Raw genomic sequence first — 19,537 nt, forward strand, 5'->3', positions numbered from 1 at the left:
AAGCCCAGGAATAAAGGGAGGTAAACTGTGCTTTGGCCAGGACACTTGCCTCATCAGCTATTGTGAAGACAGGTCTGGGAGCAGAAAGAATGCTGGGGAGAAGGATACAGAGAGGTAGGCATTAGCAGGAGTGTTTCTCAACACAGGGCCAGGGCTTTAATTGTGAGGGAAGAAGCCTGCTCTGGGACACTGTGCCAGAGACACTGTGCTCTGACTGCTACGTGCTCTTCCCCAGTATCTTTCTGCTGAGGTCCTCTTAGTATGTACCAGCCTCCACTACAACAACCTTGCTTGTGTCAGGGCAGGGGACCCAGGACAACAACAGTGGGTGACTCCACTCTTTTTTTTTTTTAGGTTTATCTATTTTGAGAGAGACAGAGACAGCGTGAGCAGAGAGAGAGGGGGAGAGAGAGAGAGAATCCCAAGCAAGCTCTGCACCATCAGCACACAGCCTGATGTGGGGCTCAAACTCATGAAACCCTGAGATCACGATCTGAGCAGAAACTGAGAGTAGGCGCTTAACCGACTGAGCCATCCAGGTGCCCCTAGGCTTTCATTCCTCCACTCTTTTAATGAAATGCGGGCAATTTTAGCATCATATGTGCCAGAGACTTGCAGCGTTAATTTTGGAAGGTAAAGTAAGGGATTTGTAATCTTTTACTGGCATAACTAAGGACTCTAGCCCCAGAATCAGGTCACATAAGGGCTGATGTATGGAAGGGTGTTCCATTTTGGACAAAGCTGAAAGGTATGAGAAATGAGATCACTATGCAGTTTCCTTATACCACTCAGAAGTCTGGCTTCTAATTTAGAAGTTGGTAGATAGCCCCATTTCATAGTCAAGAAATCCCTGTTCTTGGCATCTTGGCCTCCTTCCTATTGGGAGAGGGGGTGGGGTGGGTTTCTTGGTGACACCTGTAACGCTGTCCTTGTCATTGCCCTGTCACTTTCTCCACTGTAATGAAAAGAGCACCACACAGATGATTTTCTGGCATTCCATCCCTTGAACACTTTGTGCTTCTATCACCCAAGGATCCAGACATTTGTCCTCCCAAGATCAAGCCCCTGAGCCCACATACATTCTTTTTCTCCTTAATGCAATCAGTAACCGGCCAGCACAACGCTAAGTCTTGAGGTATAAACCATAGAGAGATTAGTAACTTATAAGCACACAGTCTGATTACTCAGTGCATGTTGACACAGTTAATTCCAATGACCAGGTTATTACATTTCCTTTGTTTCCTTTCTTCTTCACTTCCATTCCTGGTGAAGGCCAGTCTGCTCTTGCAGTCTTTCCGTCTGTAAGACTTTGTCTTCAGTCTAGGCCAGGTAACCAATCAGAATATCAGCGAGGTCCTGGTTTTCCACACTCAGAAATTTCCTTGAAACTGTCCTTCCTGGGAACCTCCTCTGCTCCCAGCAAATTCTCATTAGCTTTTCTAACCAACTGGCCATTAGTTCATTAAAAGTACTCCTTTCTGAAGCCCTTCACAGTAGATAAAATCCCCTGTAATGTACATCCTATCTCCTGGGGACTATTCCTCACTTTTTACTTCCGTCCTTTCTTCCCACACACTTCCTCCATCAACACCACCTCTCTGTCAATCAACAGGATCTTCTTTTGCCTGTCAGTCGACCCTGAAATGGTTACAGGAAGTCATGTGAGACACATTTCCTGTGCTCTGGGAGCAGGCAGCCATGAGGTGACAGTCTCTCACGTAGCCCATGGTACATGCTGTACTAGAGGGATGAACCAAATGCTTTGGGAGAACTGAGAAAGAGGGATAAATTTAGACTATGGGGATGAGCAAGGCTTCCCAGTTGAGTTGGGCTTTAAAGGGTAAGTAGAGGGGCACTTGGGTGGCTCAGTCAGTTAGCCTCCGATTCTTGACAGCTCTGGTCATGATTTCACGGTTCATGGGTTCAAGCCCTGTGTCAGGCTCTGCGCTGAGAGAGTGGAACCTGCTTGAGATTCTCTGTCTCCCTCTCTCTCTGCCCCTCCCCTGCTCACTCTCTGTCTCTCTCAAAAATAAATAAAGATTTAAAAAATGTAAAAAAGAGTAAGTAGAATTTCTCCAAGTAGAGAAAAGAATGGGAAGCAGTACATCTTTTGTATGGGCAGAGTCTGTCCTTTCAAAACATCATGCTCCTTTGGATAAATATAAAATGTTCCCATTTATTCCTCTGGTCCCCGAAATCTGATGAAACTTCCTAGTGGGGCTTGCACTTCTCCTTTGAGAATCACTCATGTCTCAGAAGTGAGAGATAACTATAGACTATTGTTTCTATAACCCACAGTAAATTAGAGTAGGGTTCCCTACACACACCCTTTTATGCATTCACATAACTGCTCACCCTTGATTCTTCAGAGAGATCATGGAAGTGTGGAATCTTCCTGGAGTCCCTGCATGGCTTCTGTGGGTAGTGTCAGGGACGTGAGCTTGTGTGCTAAATGGAAGAGGTCAAGACCTTAGGCGTATGTCTTCCACAGCCTCCCCAAGCCTGGCAGCTTCCTTGTCTTTACATGACAGCTGTTTGTTTTTCATTGGGTGCTGACAATGCATGCAACCCGGCATGTGAAGACATAGCCTGCCCTCAGGCCTCTGGGAACCTGAGCTATATACTCAGCTCTGGGTGCAAACACAGCTTGAAAAGCAGGCAGGCTGAGCTCTAAGGTGTGAGGCCTTTGTTTCCTTCTCTGAGGGAAAAATGAGCTAGCTAGATGAATTCTCTGAAGAAGATAGCAAGTAGGAGTAACCAAGACCTCCTTTGTTGAGAATAGGAGGGAGGTTGGAATCATGTCAGTGCCCAGGCACTGAAGAATGCCTGGGGATGAAGGAGGGAAACACAGCCTGAGGCAAGTGGGAAACAGATGGAGGCCAAAAATGAGGGAGGAGAGGCCCTAGAGGGAAATGAGAGAGCACACTGTGAGAGCAGTACCACCTGCAGAGCCTCCCACGGCCCCCCATGGGCCTCACCTGGCACACTGCCCCTCCCCGACTGGGTCCTGGGGCTCACAGCCCAGCACCAACTGACCGAAATCAAGCCTTGCTGAGCAGGTGCCCATGGAGAAAGCTGGAAAGTTACGGTCAAAAGGATAGAAAACGATGGAACTTCAGGAGGCAGTATGATATCGCGTAAAAGACACAGGGTTTCAAGCCAGATCAGCCAAGCTTCCTTTCCCATTACCATTCCTACTAGCTGTGTGTCATGGGCAACTTGACTGTTCTTTCTCAACCTCACTCTCCTCTCCTGGAAAATGGGTTCTTGTAGGGTTTAAATGAAATAGCAGCTGGAAAGTGCCACCTCGTACACGGTAGAGGTATACTCGTTACTCCTTTCATGGAAGAAAAGTGGTTTATTCCTTAAAATCCACAATGAGATTCAGAATTAGAATGAATGACCCAGAAAAAAGGAGAAAAGGATGATTTCCCATTTTTCCTCTTAGGACCCACAGAAAAAACAGGTTTGACATAGGTGTCCTGAGGAGTTTGGTCATCAGCAGGTGGGAGCTATTCCTGGTGTGTCACACCAGCCTGATGGCCTGGGAGGTGGCCACACTTTGCTTGATGGTTTTGGCCCCTTTTACCCCTAATTCTGTGATTCCATGAGGCCTACATAGCATCCCTTGGAAAATCCATGGATTGACCTGCTAGCCAGTCAACCAGTCAATCAGTCTATCCATCCATTTACTTCACCTTAGATCTTTCTATTGTAATGATGAAAGGATCCAGTGTGCCAGGGGGTGGGCCCAGAGGCATGGGCCCCCTGGCTTGCGAGGATACACAGGTCTTTACAAGATTCAGAAGACACTTACTTTTGGCTAGAGGTAACAGAAATCAGCCTAAAGTATCTAAGACCAAAAGGGAGAATTTATTGTAAGATGCCAGGGACTCTTCTAGGAACCATGGGAAGAATAATCAGGGAGGCCCTACAAAGGCCTGGAATCAGAAACCAGGAAACCAGTATCAATCCAGGCAGCTCTGCCTCTCCAGAGATGACTGGCCTTTCATTTCTTTTTCTCCCTGTGTATCTTGGTTCATGTAATCATTGGTGGTTGGATAGCAATAGTGAATCTCATTTGCAGATTTATGGGAGAGAGAATCTGATTGGCCCTGCTTTGATGGGATACCTACCCCTGGTCCACTCAGCCACAGCCAGATGAGCCACGCATTCATAGACCACCACGATAATCTCTCATAAATAAAACTCACTAGGCTACTCCTAAGTAAATAAAGTTGGGGAATCTCAGCACCCAACGGGGGTTGCACCCCAACGGGGGTTGTGTTAGTTAAAATACAAGTTTGGTAGCTCTGTCAAGACCCAAAGTAATAAGGGCTTAGACAAGAGGGAAGTTTATTTCTGTCCTTTGGGTAACAGTCTGAGTGCATACAGTACAGGCATACTATGGTGGCTCCCCAATATTAGAGGCCCAGGCCCCTCTAGCTTGTTACTATACTCTTAGAATATTTGTTCTATGCACATGGTTAAAGATGGCTCACTGCAGCGTCCACAGTCCAACTAGGGAAAAAGAGAATAGGGAAGGCATGGGCCTTCCTTTTAAGTGCATTATTATTCCTTCTAACTTCTTATTATCCAGAACTTGATCATGTGGACATACTGTAAGAGAGACTGAGAAATATTGACTTTAGTTAGGTGGTCATGTACCCAGTCAAAAATCCTACCACTCTGGGGGTGCCTGGGTGGCTCAGTCAGTTAAGCATCCAATTCTTGATTTTGGCCCAGATCATGATCTCACGGTTCATGGAATCGAGCCCCACATGGGGCTCTGTGCTGACAGCACAGAGCCTACTTGGGATTCTCTCTTTCCCTCACTCTCTGCCCCTCCCCTACCCTCTCTCTCTCTTTCTCTCTGTCTCTCTCTCTCTCTCTCTCTCTCTCTCTCTCACACACACACACACACACACACACACTCACACACACACTCTCTCTATAAGTAAATAAATAAATAAATAAACAAACATTAAAAAAAAAAAAAACAACAACCCTACCACTGTGGTGCCTGGGTGGCTCAGTCGATTAAAGGTCCAACTTGGCTCAGATCACGATTTCATGGTTCATGACTTCAAGCCCCACATTGGGCTCTGTGCTGACAGCTCAGAGCCTGGAGCCTGCTTTGGATTCTGTGTCTCCCTCTCTCTCTGCCCCTCCCCAGTGTGTGCTGTCTCTCTTTCTGTCTCTCAAAAGTAAACAAACATTAAAAAAATAAAACAAAAAAAATCCTACCACTCTGTGAGAAGGTCAAACAGTTATTGGGGGATGACCTCCTATAGCAGTCAATAGGGACATTGGTTGCTGGAAGCTCACAGAAGTTTTCATCTCTCTGACTCTAGCCTTGGGAAGAGGTTATTGTTAAAGAAATGATATGGCAAGCGTGGAAACATGGATGTGGAAATGCTAAGGAAGATGAGACCAGAACAAGTTTAGCCTAAGTAATGTCTAAAGTTCTCTACGCTCTTACACCACTTCGAGAAAGCATGGGGATGATGTGCCTCTTCCCCTATCCTAACTTAGGGGATAGAAAAGGAAGTTCTTGGGACAGATTGCAGAAGTGAATTGTATAACACAGAGTTCTTTAAAGAATACACATCTTCAGAGCTGTGGTTCTCCTGGGCATAACTCAACTCTGCTAAACGAGAGGGAGTTGAAATCATTTCCTTTAGGCACTAGACCCACATATTATGTTCCTGCCTAGCAACCTCATCCTGCAGCTGTGCTGGGTGGAGTAGTTCAGAGCAGCTAATCCACCAAGAAAGCTGTGTTGGGCACCTACTGTTTGAAAGGCACCATTCTGGCTGCTATAGAAGAGCCCATGGCAGTAGAGAACGTGTCTAACAGAAGGTTGTGCTCACTGACCCCTTCCTTTCAGCCACCAGACTGACCTTATCTCTAGCTGAGGACTTCCTGTGCACCCGTAATTACTTGACGGGGCAAGAGGTTTCAGTTCCAAGTCAGCGGATAGGATAATGAGTCACGATGCATATGGTAGCTGTGGCTTTGCTGACTGTGCATTCACCCTCTCAGCACTGCACTTTGGGCTCCAGAAGAGAAAGAAGGGCTGCCAGAGGGGGCTGATGTTTAGCTGCTCAACAGTATTGATCTTGCGTTTTTCAAGGATCCAGCACTGAGTGTGCGTGTGTGTGTGTGTGTGTGTACACTTGTCAGGACGGGGAAGGCAGGAAGGAGGTGCAAAAATGACTGTGGGAAGTTAGGAACTCAAAGTGGACTTTGTAGCTTTTAGTCACAGTGATGTCAAGATGAAGTGGGAGGGTTGGGAGCAGAAAGAGCCCCGAGCTAAGAATCAACCTAGGGTCACATTCTGTCTACAACTGAACTGAGTGTTTAAATATGACTTTCCCCATTTTAATTTTTTTTTAAAGTTTATTTATTTATCTGGAGAGAGAGAGAGCATGCACATGCAAGCAGGGGAGGGGCAGAGAGAGGGAGAGAGGAAATCCCAAGCAGGTTCCACGCTGTCAGTGCAGAGCCCCACGTGGGCCTCGATCCCATGAACCAAGAGATCATGACCTGAACTGAGATCAGGAGTCGGATGCTTAACCCACTGAGCCACCCAGGTGCCCCTCCCCCATTTTAAAAACAGGGGTAATGGCCTTGCTCAACTCCAAAGGATTTATTAAATGAAAGAGAATTGGACCGTGAGCCTTGCAAAGGCCAGGTCTCTACTTCATTCGTCTCTGTGCCTTTCAGCGTCTGGCATAGCGCTTTGTGTGCGTAGTAACTCTTCAGTGAATATTGTCTAGACCGAGTCACTGAAACCACCTGTTCCACCTTACATGTAAGGAAACGCAGTGAGGGACAGTGATGGAAAGAGCAAACACGGAAGGCGCCAGTTACGTGTTGTGTTGTACATTCAATCAACCAAAGTATACTTCCTTTTGAAGTGGCAGCACCGGGAGTAGAATCCAGATCTTTGAACTCTGACACCTCTGCTCTTGCCCCCTACCATATTGCCTCTGAGTTATTTGGCTAAAATCAGAGAGCTTGTTTATGGCTGAGATGGGATTCCTTTGCAGGAGAGCTATTACAGACCCCCTGTGCCTGGAGTTTAAATATAATGAATGGTTAAAAAACAGGGTCTCTGGAGCCAGGATGCCTGGGTTTGAATCCCAATTCTGCTATTGACTATGTGATCTCATTTAATCTCTTTATCCCTCAGCTTTCTCATCTGTACAAAGGGGACTGAAATTGCATTTCACCTCCCAAGGTTGTTGTGAGGATTAAATGAGTTAAAATATGTAAGGAAGGGTGCCTGGGTGGCTCAGTCAGTTAAGCGGTTGACTCTTCATTTCTGCTCAGATAAAGCCCCACTTCGGGCTGGGATCTGTGCTGAGTGTGGAGCCTGCTTGGGATTCTCTCTCTTCCTTTCTCTTTGTCCCTCCCCTGCTCGTGCATGCTCGCTCTCTCTCTCTCTCTCTCTCTCTCAAAATAAATAAGTAGACTTAAAAAAAATACATGAAGAGCTTAGAAAAGTGACTGGCACATAATAAGTACATTATTGTTTGCTGCTCTTCTCAAGTAAGTTAGGCTTTTACTGCTATGGTGGTGGCTACAATCAGCCTTCACAAAGACAGCCATTTGATGATGGTGGAGTTTTTTTCTTCCTGAATAGGTAAGATTCCCATAGATGTTTTAAAGGACTGGAGACTCTACTGTATAAGTTCTTTGAGGGCTGAGGTGCTTCTCTGGTAAAGACTCTCCAGGGCTGAGTTCAGTGCCATACAATTGGTGGGCAATTGGAAAGCGATGACCAATAACTCCTGGGGCAGTCTGGGCCTGGGATAATTATCTCCTATGCACAGCACATTGACAGCTGAGATGGGACACTGGCTTTCTACATGCACATCTCCTTCCCTTAAAATCTTCCAAAGCCCAGCCTTTATTCAGATTTGCTCAGCATTAGAAAGTCACTGGAACCCCCAGCACAAAGATGGTGGCTGAATGCCAAAGGACCAGAGCCAGGAAAACCGTGTGAGAGGCAATCTCGCTCCTGCCAAGAATGGGATGCGATTTCCTACCCCTACCCCCGCAGTGGGCCCCAACCTCCTGTCCTTCCCATTCCCCATCCGCCCCCAGTCCTATGGGCCACGGATTTCTGCCTGAAAAAGCAATTCAGCGCTGTACACTGGGGATGTTTCCTTCTGACCTACTTCAGGCAGAACACTTGCCCTGCTGAGAAAGGGCAGCGGCCGGCCGCTCAGCATTCCCCCACCCCCACCCCCCACCGCAGCCTCCAGATGCTGAGTCGTCTGTCACTCACTCACAGCCAACTGCCACACCTGAGAAGGAGCTTTTCTTCATGGTTTCCCCACATCGACACCTGGACTGACTAACCTGACAGGTTCCTGGGGTAGAGTTGAAACCTGTTTCCTGGTATAAATGTGCTTTGCCTTTTCTGTTATGTGCCTGTTTTTGTAATTTGGTTCAGAACCACCATTTACCATGGACCCGGGAACTCAGATTGCCATTTTCAAGTGTTCCTAGTTCCTCCTTCTTCCTCTTCTCCTTCTCCCTCTTCTTCATAATCAGTACCTTCCAGAGTACCTACTATACATATTCCCTTTAATATACCCAGTAATCAACTTTGCGAGGTAGATATACTAGGACAGTGCTTCTCAGACTTTAATGTGCATAGGGAATCCTGTTCAAAGGCGATTCTGTTGAGTAGGTCTGGGAGATACCTGAGATTCTGCATTTCTCACAAGCTCCCATGCAATATTGATGCTGCTGGTTCTAATTCCTTGAGTGGCAAAGATATCAGGAAGAGTCTTTTGGTTGCAGGTGACTGAAATCCAATGTGAACTAGTTAAGCAAGAGGAATTTATTACAAGGATATTGGTGTCTCACAAAGCCAAGTACAGGATTAAAAACGCACCCCAAGAGGAGTGGGAGCCAAAGAGGACCCTCTTGGGTTCTTGACTCTTCTTTCTCCTTGCATGCATTTCATTGCTCCATTCTTCCTCCACCCTTCCTTCCTTCCTTTCTCCTCCGTTCTGGTTAGGACCAAGGTAACTCTACCCATAGTCCTGTGGATTCCATGTCCTCTACTTCCTTGATTTACTACTTTGGTTTGGTGGAGCATATCTTCCAGTAACTTCCTATGAAAGTGAGCAACAGAAATAAAATTTTAGTTACTAACATAACTGAGGGGAGCCTGGGTGGCTCAGTCGGCTCAGTGTCCAACTTCAGCTCAGGTCATGATCTCATGGTTCATGACTTTGAGCCCCACATCGGACTCTGTGCTGACAGCTCAGAGCCTGGAGCCTGCTTCAGATTCCGTGTCTTCCTCTCTCTCTCTTCCCCTCCCCTCCTCTCACTCTCTCCCTCTCTCTCAAAAATAAACTTTTAAAAAATTTTTTTAAAAAACCTGAAAATGTCTCTATACTCAATAGTATAAAGTATAGAATTGTAGCTTCCAGAGTGGCTGTTATAATATCCAATACCATTTCAATTTTCTATCCTTTGTATCTCATTCTGAAAGTTAAAAATTTTTGTTTATTAAAAATAGTTTTTTTGTTCATTTATTTTTGAGAGAGAGAGAGAGACATGGAGTGCAAGTGGGGGAAGGGCAGAGAGAGAGGGACACACAGAATCCGAAGCAGGATCTGAGCTGACTAGCCTGAGGAGGGGCTCGAACCCACAAGCCATGAGATCATGACCTGAGCTGAAGTCGGATGCTTAACTGACTGAGCCACCCAGAAGCCCCTCATTCTGAAAGGTTTTAGATTCTTCTCTCTGACCCCTAGCATTCTGAAAGTTCACAATGATGTGCCTTGGGATGGTTCTTTCCTCATTCATTATACTGGGCACTTAATGAGTCTTTTTGACCTGGAAACTTACATCCTTCTGTTGTAGAAAAAAAAAATTTCTTCTGGTTATTCACTTAATTATTTCTTCCCCTCTCTTTTTTTGTTGAGTCCATCTGGAGCTCCTGTTATTAGGATGTTGGATCTTCTGACCTGATCTCTTGATCTTCTTATCTTCTGTATCTAATTTTCCGTCTCTTTATCTCTTTGCTTTACTTTCTGTAAGATTTTATAAACTACTTTTTCTAACTTTGCTAGTTGAATTTTAAAGATTTCTATTTTTAATTTCTCAGAGTTCTCTTTTGCTGTTCTCTGAATATTCCTTTTTCTAATAGGCTACTATTCTTATTTCATGGGTGTAGTAGCCTCTCTTCTGTCTCCAGGAACATTATTCTTGTCCTTTTTTGAACTTTTCTTCTCTCTACATTCTTTTCTCTTTTCTCTTTTCTTATTTCTTTATTTTGGTCTCTGTCTTTCATGTCGACTTTCCGTTTCTATTAAAGAGTGAGGCAGGGGCGCCTGGATGGCTCAGTCAGTTGACCCTTGATTTCAATTCAGGTCATGTGTCCGGGATCATGGAAGTGAGCCCTGTGTCAGGCTCCACACTGAGCATGGAGACTGCTTGAGATTCTCTCTCTTCCTCTGCCTCTCTCCCCTGCTCACGCTCTCTCTCTCTCTAAAAAAAAAAAAAAAACAAAAACAAAAACAAACAAACAAACAAAAAAAACTTTAAAGAGGGAGGCACTAAACAGTTTACCGGAAGAGGAACTAAGAAGAAACTAATGAAGACCTCTTCATTGTACCTTTTGAGTCTTTTAAATTCTGAGCCACATTAGTATAAAGCCTATTCAAAAAAACCAAAACAAACCTTTTAGAATTTATTTTAAGCTTTATGTGCACAGGAATGGCTTGTCCATTGAGGAATTTTACTGTAGAGATATTGAGATAAGGTGTCAAGCAGCTTTTTCTCTGAGGGGACTTCTAAATGTCAGTGTTTAAAAGTCTCTCTGGGCCATTAAGTCTTTTCTGATAAGAATCTTCTAGACTCCTGTCTGAGGATAGGTGTTGGGGGAGGGTATAAGCCTAGCTGCCAATTTTGTTGAATGAGTGTGGGAGGAAGGCCGGATATTCCACTGTTGAGAATGTAGCTTTTTAAACAGGTACCTCAACCCTCTCCTAACTATACATACAACTGAGTCTGTCAGCCTCTGGAGTAAGCTTCTCAAGCTGTCTGTGGTGAAGGACCAGTTTTTAAATTTCTTATCTGTCAGGGACCCACATGTAGTTCTAACGCACATGGCTAGTACATATCTCTTACCACACATGACTCACAATAGGAGCTCAAACATCCAAACTGGTCTACATCCTGTTCAGAAAGAAGAATCCACTGAGAACACACTTGAATATTGAGGCAATTTCAAATTTCTATAAAAATTCTAAACACTCTTACTTTCTGTACTTATCATATTAGGGCCAGTAACAAAGTTTATGGGCCTAAACCAGTTCATGAACCAAATTTAACAGCACTGCTCTAGAAAAAAACAGTCTAATCTCTTGCCTTGAGGAGGAGCTGTCACTAGGCTTTGAGAGGGTGTTGGGGAAAATCTGGAGGGCTGGACTACTCTGCAAATAGACTTTCAGCTCATTCCCCATCTCAGCTCTGCCCTTCATTCCCGCATTCCTTGGTACCCTGGGTTTCCAAACCCAGTGCTTTCCTGAATTGCTCATGTCCCATGATTGGTTCCTTTCTGCAGGCATCAGGCCACAGCTTCTACTACTTGGCCAAATCATTTACCCCTCCTTATTCTACTTTCTTATCCCATTCTCTTTGTCCTTGCAGTTTATACTTTAAAAAATCCCTTTCAAAATCCTGACTTCTTCACAGAATTGATTCAAAAAGTATGGAATTTCAAGGCACCCAGAATAGCCAAAACAATCTTGAAAAAGAACAAGTTTAGAGGACTTATATATCCCAATTTTAAAACTTACTGACAAGCTACAGTAACATGTTATCAAGTGTGATTTTGGCATAAGGACAGACATACAGATCAATGAAATAGAATTGAGAGTCCATAAATAAACCTTCTGATGTGTGATCAATTGATCTTTGGTAAGAATGCCAAGACAATTCAGTGGGGGAAAGAATAGTCATTTCAGCAGGTGGTGCCAAGACATGTGGAGATCCACACACAAAGAATGAAGTTAAACCCCTACCTCACATCTCACACACAAATTAACACAAAATGGATCATAGACCTACACGTAAGAGCTAAAAATTTTACACTTTAGAAGAAAATATAAGAGTGAATCTTCATGAGGCAAAGACTTCTTATATATAACATCAAAAGCACAAGTAACAAAGGAAAAAATAAATTGGACTCATGAAAATTAAAAACTTTTGTGTTCCAAATGACACCATCAAGAAAATGCAAAGAAAACCTACATAAGAGAGAAAATATTTTCAAATCATATATCTGATAAGGGACTTATATCCAGAATATACAAAGAACTTTTACAATCTATAGTAATAAAGCAAATAATCCAATTTTGAAATGGGCAAAGGACCTAAATAACATTTTTCCAAAGAAGATTTACAAATGACCAATAAGCACATGAAGAGATTTTCAATATCATTAGCCATCAGGGAAATGCAATTTCAAAACTACAATGAGATACCACTTGATACTCTCTAGGAGGCTATTACCACAAAGACAGATGATAACAAATGTTACTAAGGATGTAGAGAAATTGGAACCTCACGTTGTACTGATGGGAATGTAAAATGGTGCAGCCACTTTGGAAAACAGTTTCTAGTTCCTCAAAAAGTTAAATGTAGGGGAGCCTGGGTGACTCAGTTGATTGGTGATGGACTCTTAATTTTGGCTCAGGTTGTGATCTTGAGGTAAAGGGATTGAGCCCTACATGGGACTTTGCAACTGGACATGGAGCCTGCTTGAGATTCTCTCTGTCTCAATCTCTTTCTCTCCACCTCCCTCCCCTGCTCGCATTACCTCTCTCTCTCAAAAATAAAAAACAAAAATTTTTAATAATTAAAAAAAAATCTAAACATAGACCACATGATCCAGCAATTCCACTCTTAAGTGTATATATTCATATAATGAATGAATGTTCAAAAGCAACATCATTCATGATAGCCAAAAAGCAGAAACAATTCAAATGGTCATCTGCTGAAGATGGATAAATAAAATGTGGTATATCCATACAATGGAATTTTATTTAATGATAAAAATAAATGAAGTACTGATACATGCTACAACATGAATGAATTTTGAAAACGTTATGCTTAGCAAAAGTCACAACGTCACAAAGTCACAAATGCTTCCATTGACATAAAATGTCAAGAATAAGGAAATCTACACAGAGAGAAAATAGATCAGTGGTTGCCTAGGATGGAGCCCAGGGGATAGGGAGGAAATGGGGAAGGAGGTTTTTTTCAGGGTGATAAAACAATTCTAAAATTGATTGTGATGATGGGGCACCTGGGTGGCTCAGTCGGTTAAGCGTCCGACTTCAGCTCAGGTCATGATCTCATGGTCCGTGGATTTGAGCCCCGCGTTGGGCTCTGTGCTGACAGCTCAGAGCCTGGAGCCCATTTCAGATTCTGTGTCTCCCTCTCTCTCTGCCCCTCCCCTGTTCATGCTCTGTCTCTCTCTGTCTCAAAAATAAATGTTAAAAAAAAATTTTTTTTTAATAAAATTGATTGTGATGGGACACCCAGGTGGCTCATTTGGTTAAGCCTATGAGTCTTGATTTCAGCTCAGGTCACGATCCCATGGTCCGTGAGATCTCATGGTTCATGAGATCAAGCCTTGCATTGGGCTCTGTGCTGACAGTGCAGAGCCTGCTTTGGATTCTCTCTTTCCCTCTCTCTCTCTGCCCCTCCCCTGCTTGCATGCACGCATGTGGTCTCTCTGTCTCAAAACAAATAAATAAACATTAAAAAAATAAAATAAAATTGATTATGGTGATGGCTGCACAACTCTGTGAATATACTAAAAGCCCCTGAATTAGACACTTCAGATAGGTGAATTGTATGGTATGTGAGTTATTTCTCAATAAAGCTGTTATAAAGGAATTTCTGGGGTCAACCCACCTGGTCTAACTGCAAGTCCCAGTGCCACCACTCTTGAATGTGGAGGGTCTTCAGCTTATCTTATGCACAGTGCTCCTCAATTATTAACACATGAGCTCAAATCTGAGGTGACACATTTGTTCTCAAAATAATGGTGATTTAAGGGCTTGCTATTGGCTTCCTTAGGGGATGTACCTAAAAATGGTGTTTATTGAGTCAGACAAATTAATCAGCTGTGCTTAACTTGACACTCTTACTCCACAGAAAAGTTTCTTTTATTTTTAAAAAGCTATCTCCTTTTATTAATAGCAAATAATACAAAAAGCTCCTCCCTTTTTGAAAGCCTCAGCATGTGTTCTGAATGAGGATATAAACCCAGTTGGTTCATTTATTCAACAAATATTTCCAGAGTACTCACTACGTGCTACTCTGCCAGATTCTGCAAATGCAATCAATGGTGAACAAATAGCAGAGAGGAGAGAGCTGAATAAACAAGCCTTTAGGTCAGTGTGGACTCAAACTAGTCCGTCCTAAATCTCCAATGACAGAGGAATTGGGGGTGTTTCACTGTTGAGGGATTCAGGGAAATGTCTACGTTATCTTTTTTCTTCTTTGAGCAGTCGCGGTTGGGTTTCTTGAATTACATAAATAGTAGAACAACACTAGCAGAAATGGGGGAAAAAAAAAAAAGACGCCAAACAACAGTGCTGCTGCATCAATCCAATTTCAAACCGTTTCTCCACTCGACCCATTTTTGAAGATTCTAGCTCCATTTCCCCCTAGCTTTGGCGACCTCCATTGCATGTCTCTTAGAGGACCCAGTTCAAAAGGACCTCCCAAGACTCACTCTGAGAAATTCAGATCTGAGGTGTTGGAGCTCGGTGGCAGCCAAGATCCCCACCCCCCTCCCAGCTGCTCAGGAGGTTGGGGGAGCAAAGAAGTGGATGTAAATCCCAGGACCAGTTTGCTTCTGGGCACATTCCCCCAGATTCAGAAGCCAGGCAGAGGAGGACTGCTGAACATCAGAGCAGAAGAGGGAGGCCAATGCCTGAGGTGTGCAAACCTTGGCATTGGAGGTATCCTGTGTTCAGAGACCGGCAATGCAATCACTGTCACCAGCAAGTCAGTGGGGGACATCTAGGGAGGAATGTGAGTCCCCACTCAGGTGTGCTGGGGTGCAAGTCTGACCCTGTTGACCTCGCTGACGAGAGGCAGCAGGCAAGCCCACGGGCAGGGCCATGAGGGCCTCTGAGTTTCCACTCTCTGAGGGTACTGAGCACTCCTAGTGCCCAACCCTGCTGAGGCAAGTCCGGCCCAAATGCCAGCAAAGTGAAGAACATGCTGTAGGATCTTGATGTGTCTCTTCACCTCTCTGAGCCTGTTTATTCATCTGTAAATGGGGCTAATAATCCTCACTTTGTGGAACTGAACCTTGTGAGGGTTAGAGATCTCAAGAAGCCTAGCCCTGCTTCTCAGTGAATAGTTTGCCATTATGTCTGGGACACCTACTTATTCTTGTGGGCTATGAGCCCCCTAAATTTCTAGGATTCAGCTTTGTTATTCTCATCTCTCACTGAATAGAATTGTGTGTGTGTGAGTGTGTGTGTGTGTGTGTGTGTGTGTGTGTGCAAAAAAGGTGATCTTATTACAGCACGGGGACAGGACCTGTGAGCAGGAAGAGCTGCCAGAATTTTTTAAATATTAAAACATTTATTTTACCAGGTGCCCAGGCAGCTCAGTTGGTTAAACTTGCAACTCTTGATTTCAGCTCAGGTCATGATTTCACAATTTGTAAGATCAAGCCCCACATCTCTCTCTTTCTGCCTCTCTCTCTCTCAAAATAAATAAACTTAAAAAAAAAAGTTTTATTTAACAATATGACTACAATGTAATATATGTTTATTATAGCATCTTTGAACATATCATAAAGGCAACACAAAATCAAAATAAGCCTGTAATCTGACCCTTCAGAAATAACCACAGTTAACATTTTCATGTAGAGTCTCCCAGTCTTTTGTTTTATGTATGTAGTTGTCATGGAATATACACATTTAGTTCCTACTTTGTATTCTATTCTAAGTATCTGTCATCATAACACTTTTATAATAGCACTTAAATTAACTAGCATTTATTTTTTATCTTTTGTAAAGTACCTAGTGTTTAAAATATTGGGGTACCTGGCTGGCTCAGTCAGAGGGAGCATGTGACTCTTGATCTCAGGGTCATAAGTTCGAGCACCCCATTGGGTGTAGAGATTACTTAAAAACAAATAAATAAGGGGCACCTAGGCGGCTCAGTCGATTAAACATCCAACTCTTGATTTCAGTTCAGGTCATGATCTCATGGCTTGTGGGATCAAGCCCTGAGTTAAGCTCTTGCACTGACAGTGTAGATCCTGCTTGGGATTCTCTCTTTTCCCCTGTTTGTTCCTCAACTGCTCATGCTCTCTCTCTCTCTCAAAAATAAACATTAAAAAAATTAATTAATTAATTAAACTAAACTAAACTAAAATAACATCCCACAGTATGATTATACCATAAGTCTTCAACCAACCCTCTATTGTTAGTTGTATCTGGTTCTCACTATTATAAATAGTACCGTGGTGAATATTCTTTTTTTATTTTTTAATTATCAAGTGAATATCATCATGAATACTATTTTTTAAGCCAATTCTTTTTTTTTTTTTCAGTTTATTTATTTTGAGAGTGAGAGAAAGAGAGCTTGCATGCGCATGTGAGCAGGGGAGGGGCAGAGAGAGAGAGGAGAGAGACAGTATCCCAAATAGGTTCTGTGCTGTCAGCATGGAGTCCGATTCAGGGCTTGATCCACAAACAGATCATGACCGAGCCCAAATCAAGAGTCAGGCGCTTAATCAATTGAGCCACCTAGGCGCCCCCATGAATATTCTTTTATTTTTAGTGTTTTTATTTTCTTTGAGAGAGAGTACATGAGTAGAGGAGGGGCAAAGAGAGAGGGAGAGAGAGACTCCCAAGCAGGCTCTGTGTGTGTCAGCACAGAGCCTGATGCGGGGCTCAAACTCACAAACTGTGAGATTGTGACCTGAGCTGAAATCAAAAGTTGGTGTCTTAATTGACTGAGCCACCCAGGCACCTCACCCCCATCAATAGTATTAAAGCTAAATCTTTGCACACATTTCTGATTATTTTCCTAAAATAAATTTCTAAAATGGAAACACTACTTCAAATAGTAAGCAAATTTTTAAGGTTTTTGAGACCTGCTGACAAATTACCTAGAAAGGAAATAATCTTTAAATTTGGGTTTTATCTATTTATTTTAATATTTCTCTTTTTCTACTTATAAAAGGAATACATTCTTGTCAAAACAAACATTGTAGAAATATATATTTAAAAAGATTTAAAAAAAAATTTTTTTTACGTTTATTTATTTTTGAGACAGAGAGAGACAAAGCATGAACAGGGGAGGGTCAGAGAGAGGGAGACACAGAATCCGAAACAGGCTCCAGGCTCTGAGCTGTCAGCACAGAGCCCGACGCGGGGCTCAAACTCACGGACCGCGAGATCATGACCTGAGCCGAAGTCGGCTGCCTAACCAACTGAGCCACCCAGGCGCCCCAATATTTAAAAAGATTTTAAATTTCCCTTAATTTTATTGTCCAGAGATAATTGCTAATAACAATTTGGTGTACATTAGGAGTACCTTGAATGTCTCCAATTAGATACTTAGGTTTAGTTGATTACCAGATTTTATTTTTTATTTTTTTTTCAATTTTATTTAAATCCAAGTTACTTAGCATACAGTGTAATAATGGTTTCAGGAATAGAATTTAGTGATTCATCACTTACATATAACACCTAGCAAGTGCCCTCCTAATGCCCATCACCCATTAAGCCCATCCCCCCACCCAATACCCCTCCAGGAATCCTCAGTTTGTTCTCTGTATTGAGTTTCTTATGGTTTTCCTCCCTATCTTTTTTTATCTTATTTTTCTTTCCCTTTCCCTACATTCATCTGTTGAGTTTCTCAAATTCCACATATGAGTGAAATTATGATATCTGTCTTTCTCTGACTGACTTATTTCGCTTAGCATAATACCCTCCAGTTTCATCCATGTTGCTGCAAATGGCAAGATTTCGTTCTTTTACCTTGCCAAGTAGTATTCCATTGTGTATGTAAACCACATCTTCTTTATCCATTCATCAGTTGATGGACATTTGGGCTCTTGCCATAATTTGGCTATTGTCAATAGCACTGCTATAAACATTGGGGTGCATGTGCCCCTTTAAATCAGCATTTTTTTTATCCTTTGGATAAATTCCTAGTAGTGCAATTGCTAGGTCATAGGGTAGTTCTATTTTTAATTTTTTGAGGAACCTCCATACTGTTTTCCAGAGTGGCTATATCATTTTGCATCCCACCATCAATGCAAAAGTGTTCTCCTTTCTCTGATCCTCACCAACATCTGTTAATTTTAGCCATTCTGACAGGTATGAGATAGTATCTCATTGTGGTTTTGAATTTGTATTTCCCTGCTGATGAGTGATATTAAGCATCTTTTCATTTTTTCATGGTTAACACCATCAGGATGTCTTCTTTTGAAAAGTGTCTGTTCATGTCTTCTGCCCATTTCTTCACTGGAGTACTTGTTTTTTGGGTGTTGAGTTTGATAAGTTCTTTATAGATTTTGGATACTAACCCTTTACCTGGTATGTCATTTGCAAATATCTTTTCCCATTCTGTCAGTTGCCTTTTAGATTTGTTAAGATTACCATATTTTAAACATCTTCCTCCCTTTTTCTTCATTTCTTACAAGCCCAGACTGAGTCATTAGTGAGCTCCTTCTTTGAAGGTGGCCTGTGGCCAGGTCTACACCATTCACACTCTCAGTACAGCCTTGTCTGGTTATCACGGGCAAGCTCAGGCAGCCATCTCAGCCTCTCTCTGGAATCCACTACTGGTTTCCTCTCCGTGGAGAGGAAGAGTAGGAAGGGGGCACCAGAATGCAGTTGTAAATGTAGGTTCTGGCACTCACCCCCTGGATGCCTGGGGGAAAATGAGTGAAAGCACTGTAATGTAGCCAAGTCTGGAATCATCCCTGGGCATTCTAGAAACAGGTCATATGTACTACCTGTACATAACTACACACACCCAGAACAAACAGCTATGGGCTCATACATAATGTCAGTGCCTAGATTCTATATGCCAGCAGCTATCTCCACATCCTTTAACAAGCTCAGTTCTCTGTGGAAAGCTTACCTGCAGACGTTTGTGAAATGTGTTTATATGCATAAACACACACACACACACACACACACACGCACACGTATATATATATAATTTGTCTCTGGAGGGGACCTCTCACCTACACAAGAGCCCAGAGTTACAAAGAAAAACCCTATTGGTGATAACAGAAGGTCCCTTATACTAGAAAGGCTCAACGGTATACTAGAGGGGTATAACAAGGCAAAGGCCTTTGGGCACTATGGCCCTTAACAGTCCAACATTCCTCCCAAACTGATGACACCCCAACCCATCCATACCTTCCATTCAGAGTTAGCTCTACTTTCAGAGATACAGGTTCCCATGACATTTCTTAATGCTGTTAATGGTAATTATAACT

The 19,537-nt window shown here is 43.0% G+C and overlaps 2 protein-coding genes across 2 annotated transcripts in view; one reads left to right on the forward strand and one right to left on the reverse strand.

Moving 5' to 3' along the window:
• Positions 1-19,537, forward strand: part of NINJ2 (ninjurin 2) — an 80,075-nt gene that overhangs the window by 33,438 nt on the left and 27,100 nt on the right. The window lies entirely within an intron of this gene.
• The window catches only part of B4GALNT3 (beta-1,4-N-acetyl-galactosaminyltransferase 3), a 140,344-nt gene continuing 129,709 nt past the window's right edge, over positions 8,903-19,537 (reverse strand). Inside the window, exon 20 of the mRNA XM_060658771.3 lies at positions 8,903-9,137. Within this exon, the coding sequence (XP_060514754.3) occupies positions 8,903-9,137 (235 nt within the window). The remainder of the gene's footprint in view (positions 9,138-19,537) is intronic.

This window comes from Panthera onca, chromosome B4, assembly GCF_046562875.1.
Source record: "Panthera onca isolate mPanOnc1 chromosome B4, mPanOnc1 haplotype 2, whole genome shotgun sequence".
NCBI lineage: Eukaryota > Metazoa > Chordata > Mammalia > Carnivora > Felidae > Panthera > Panthera onca.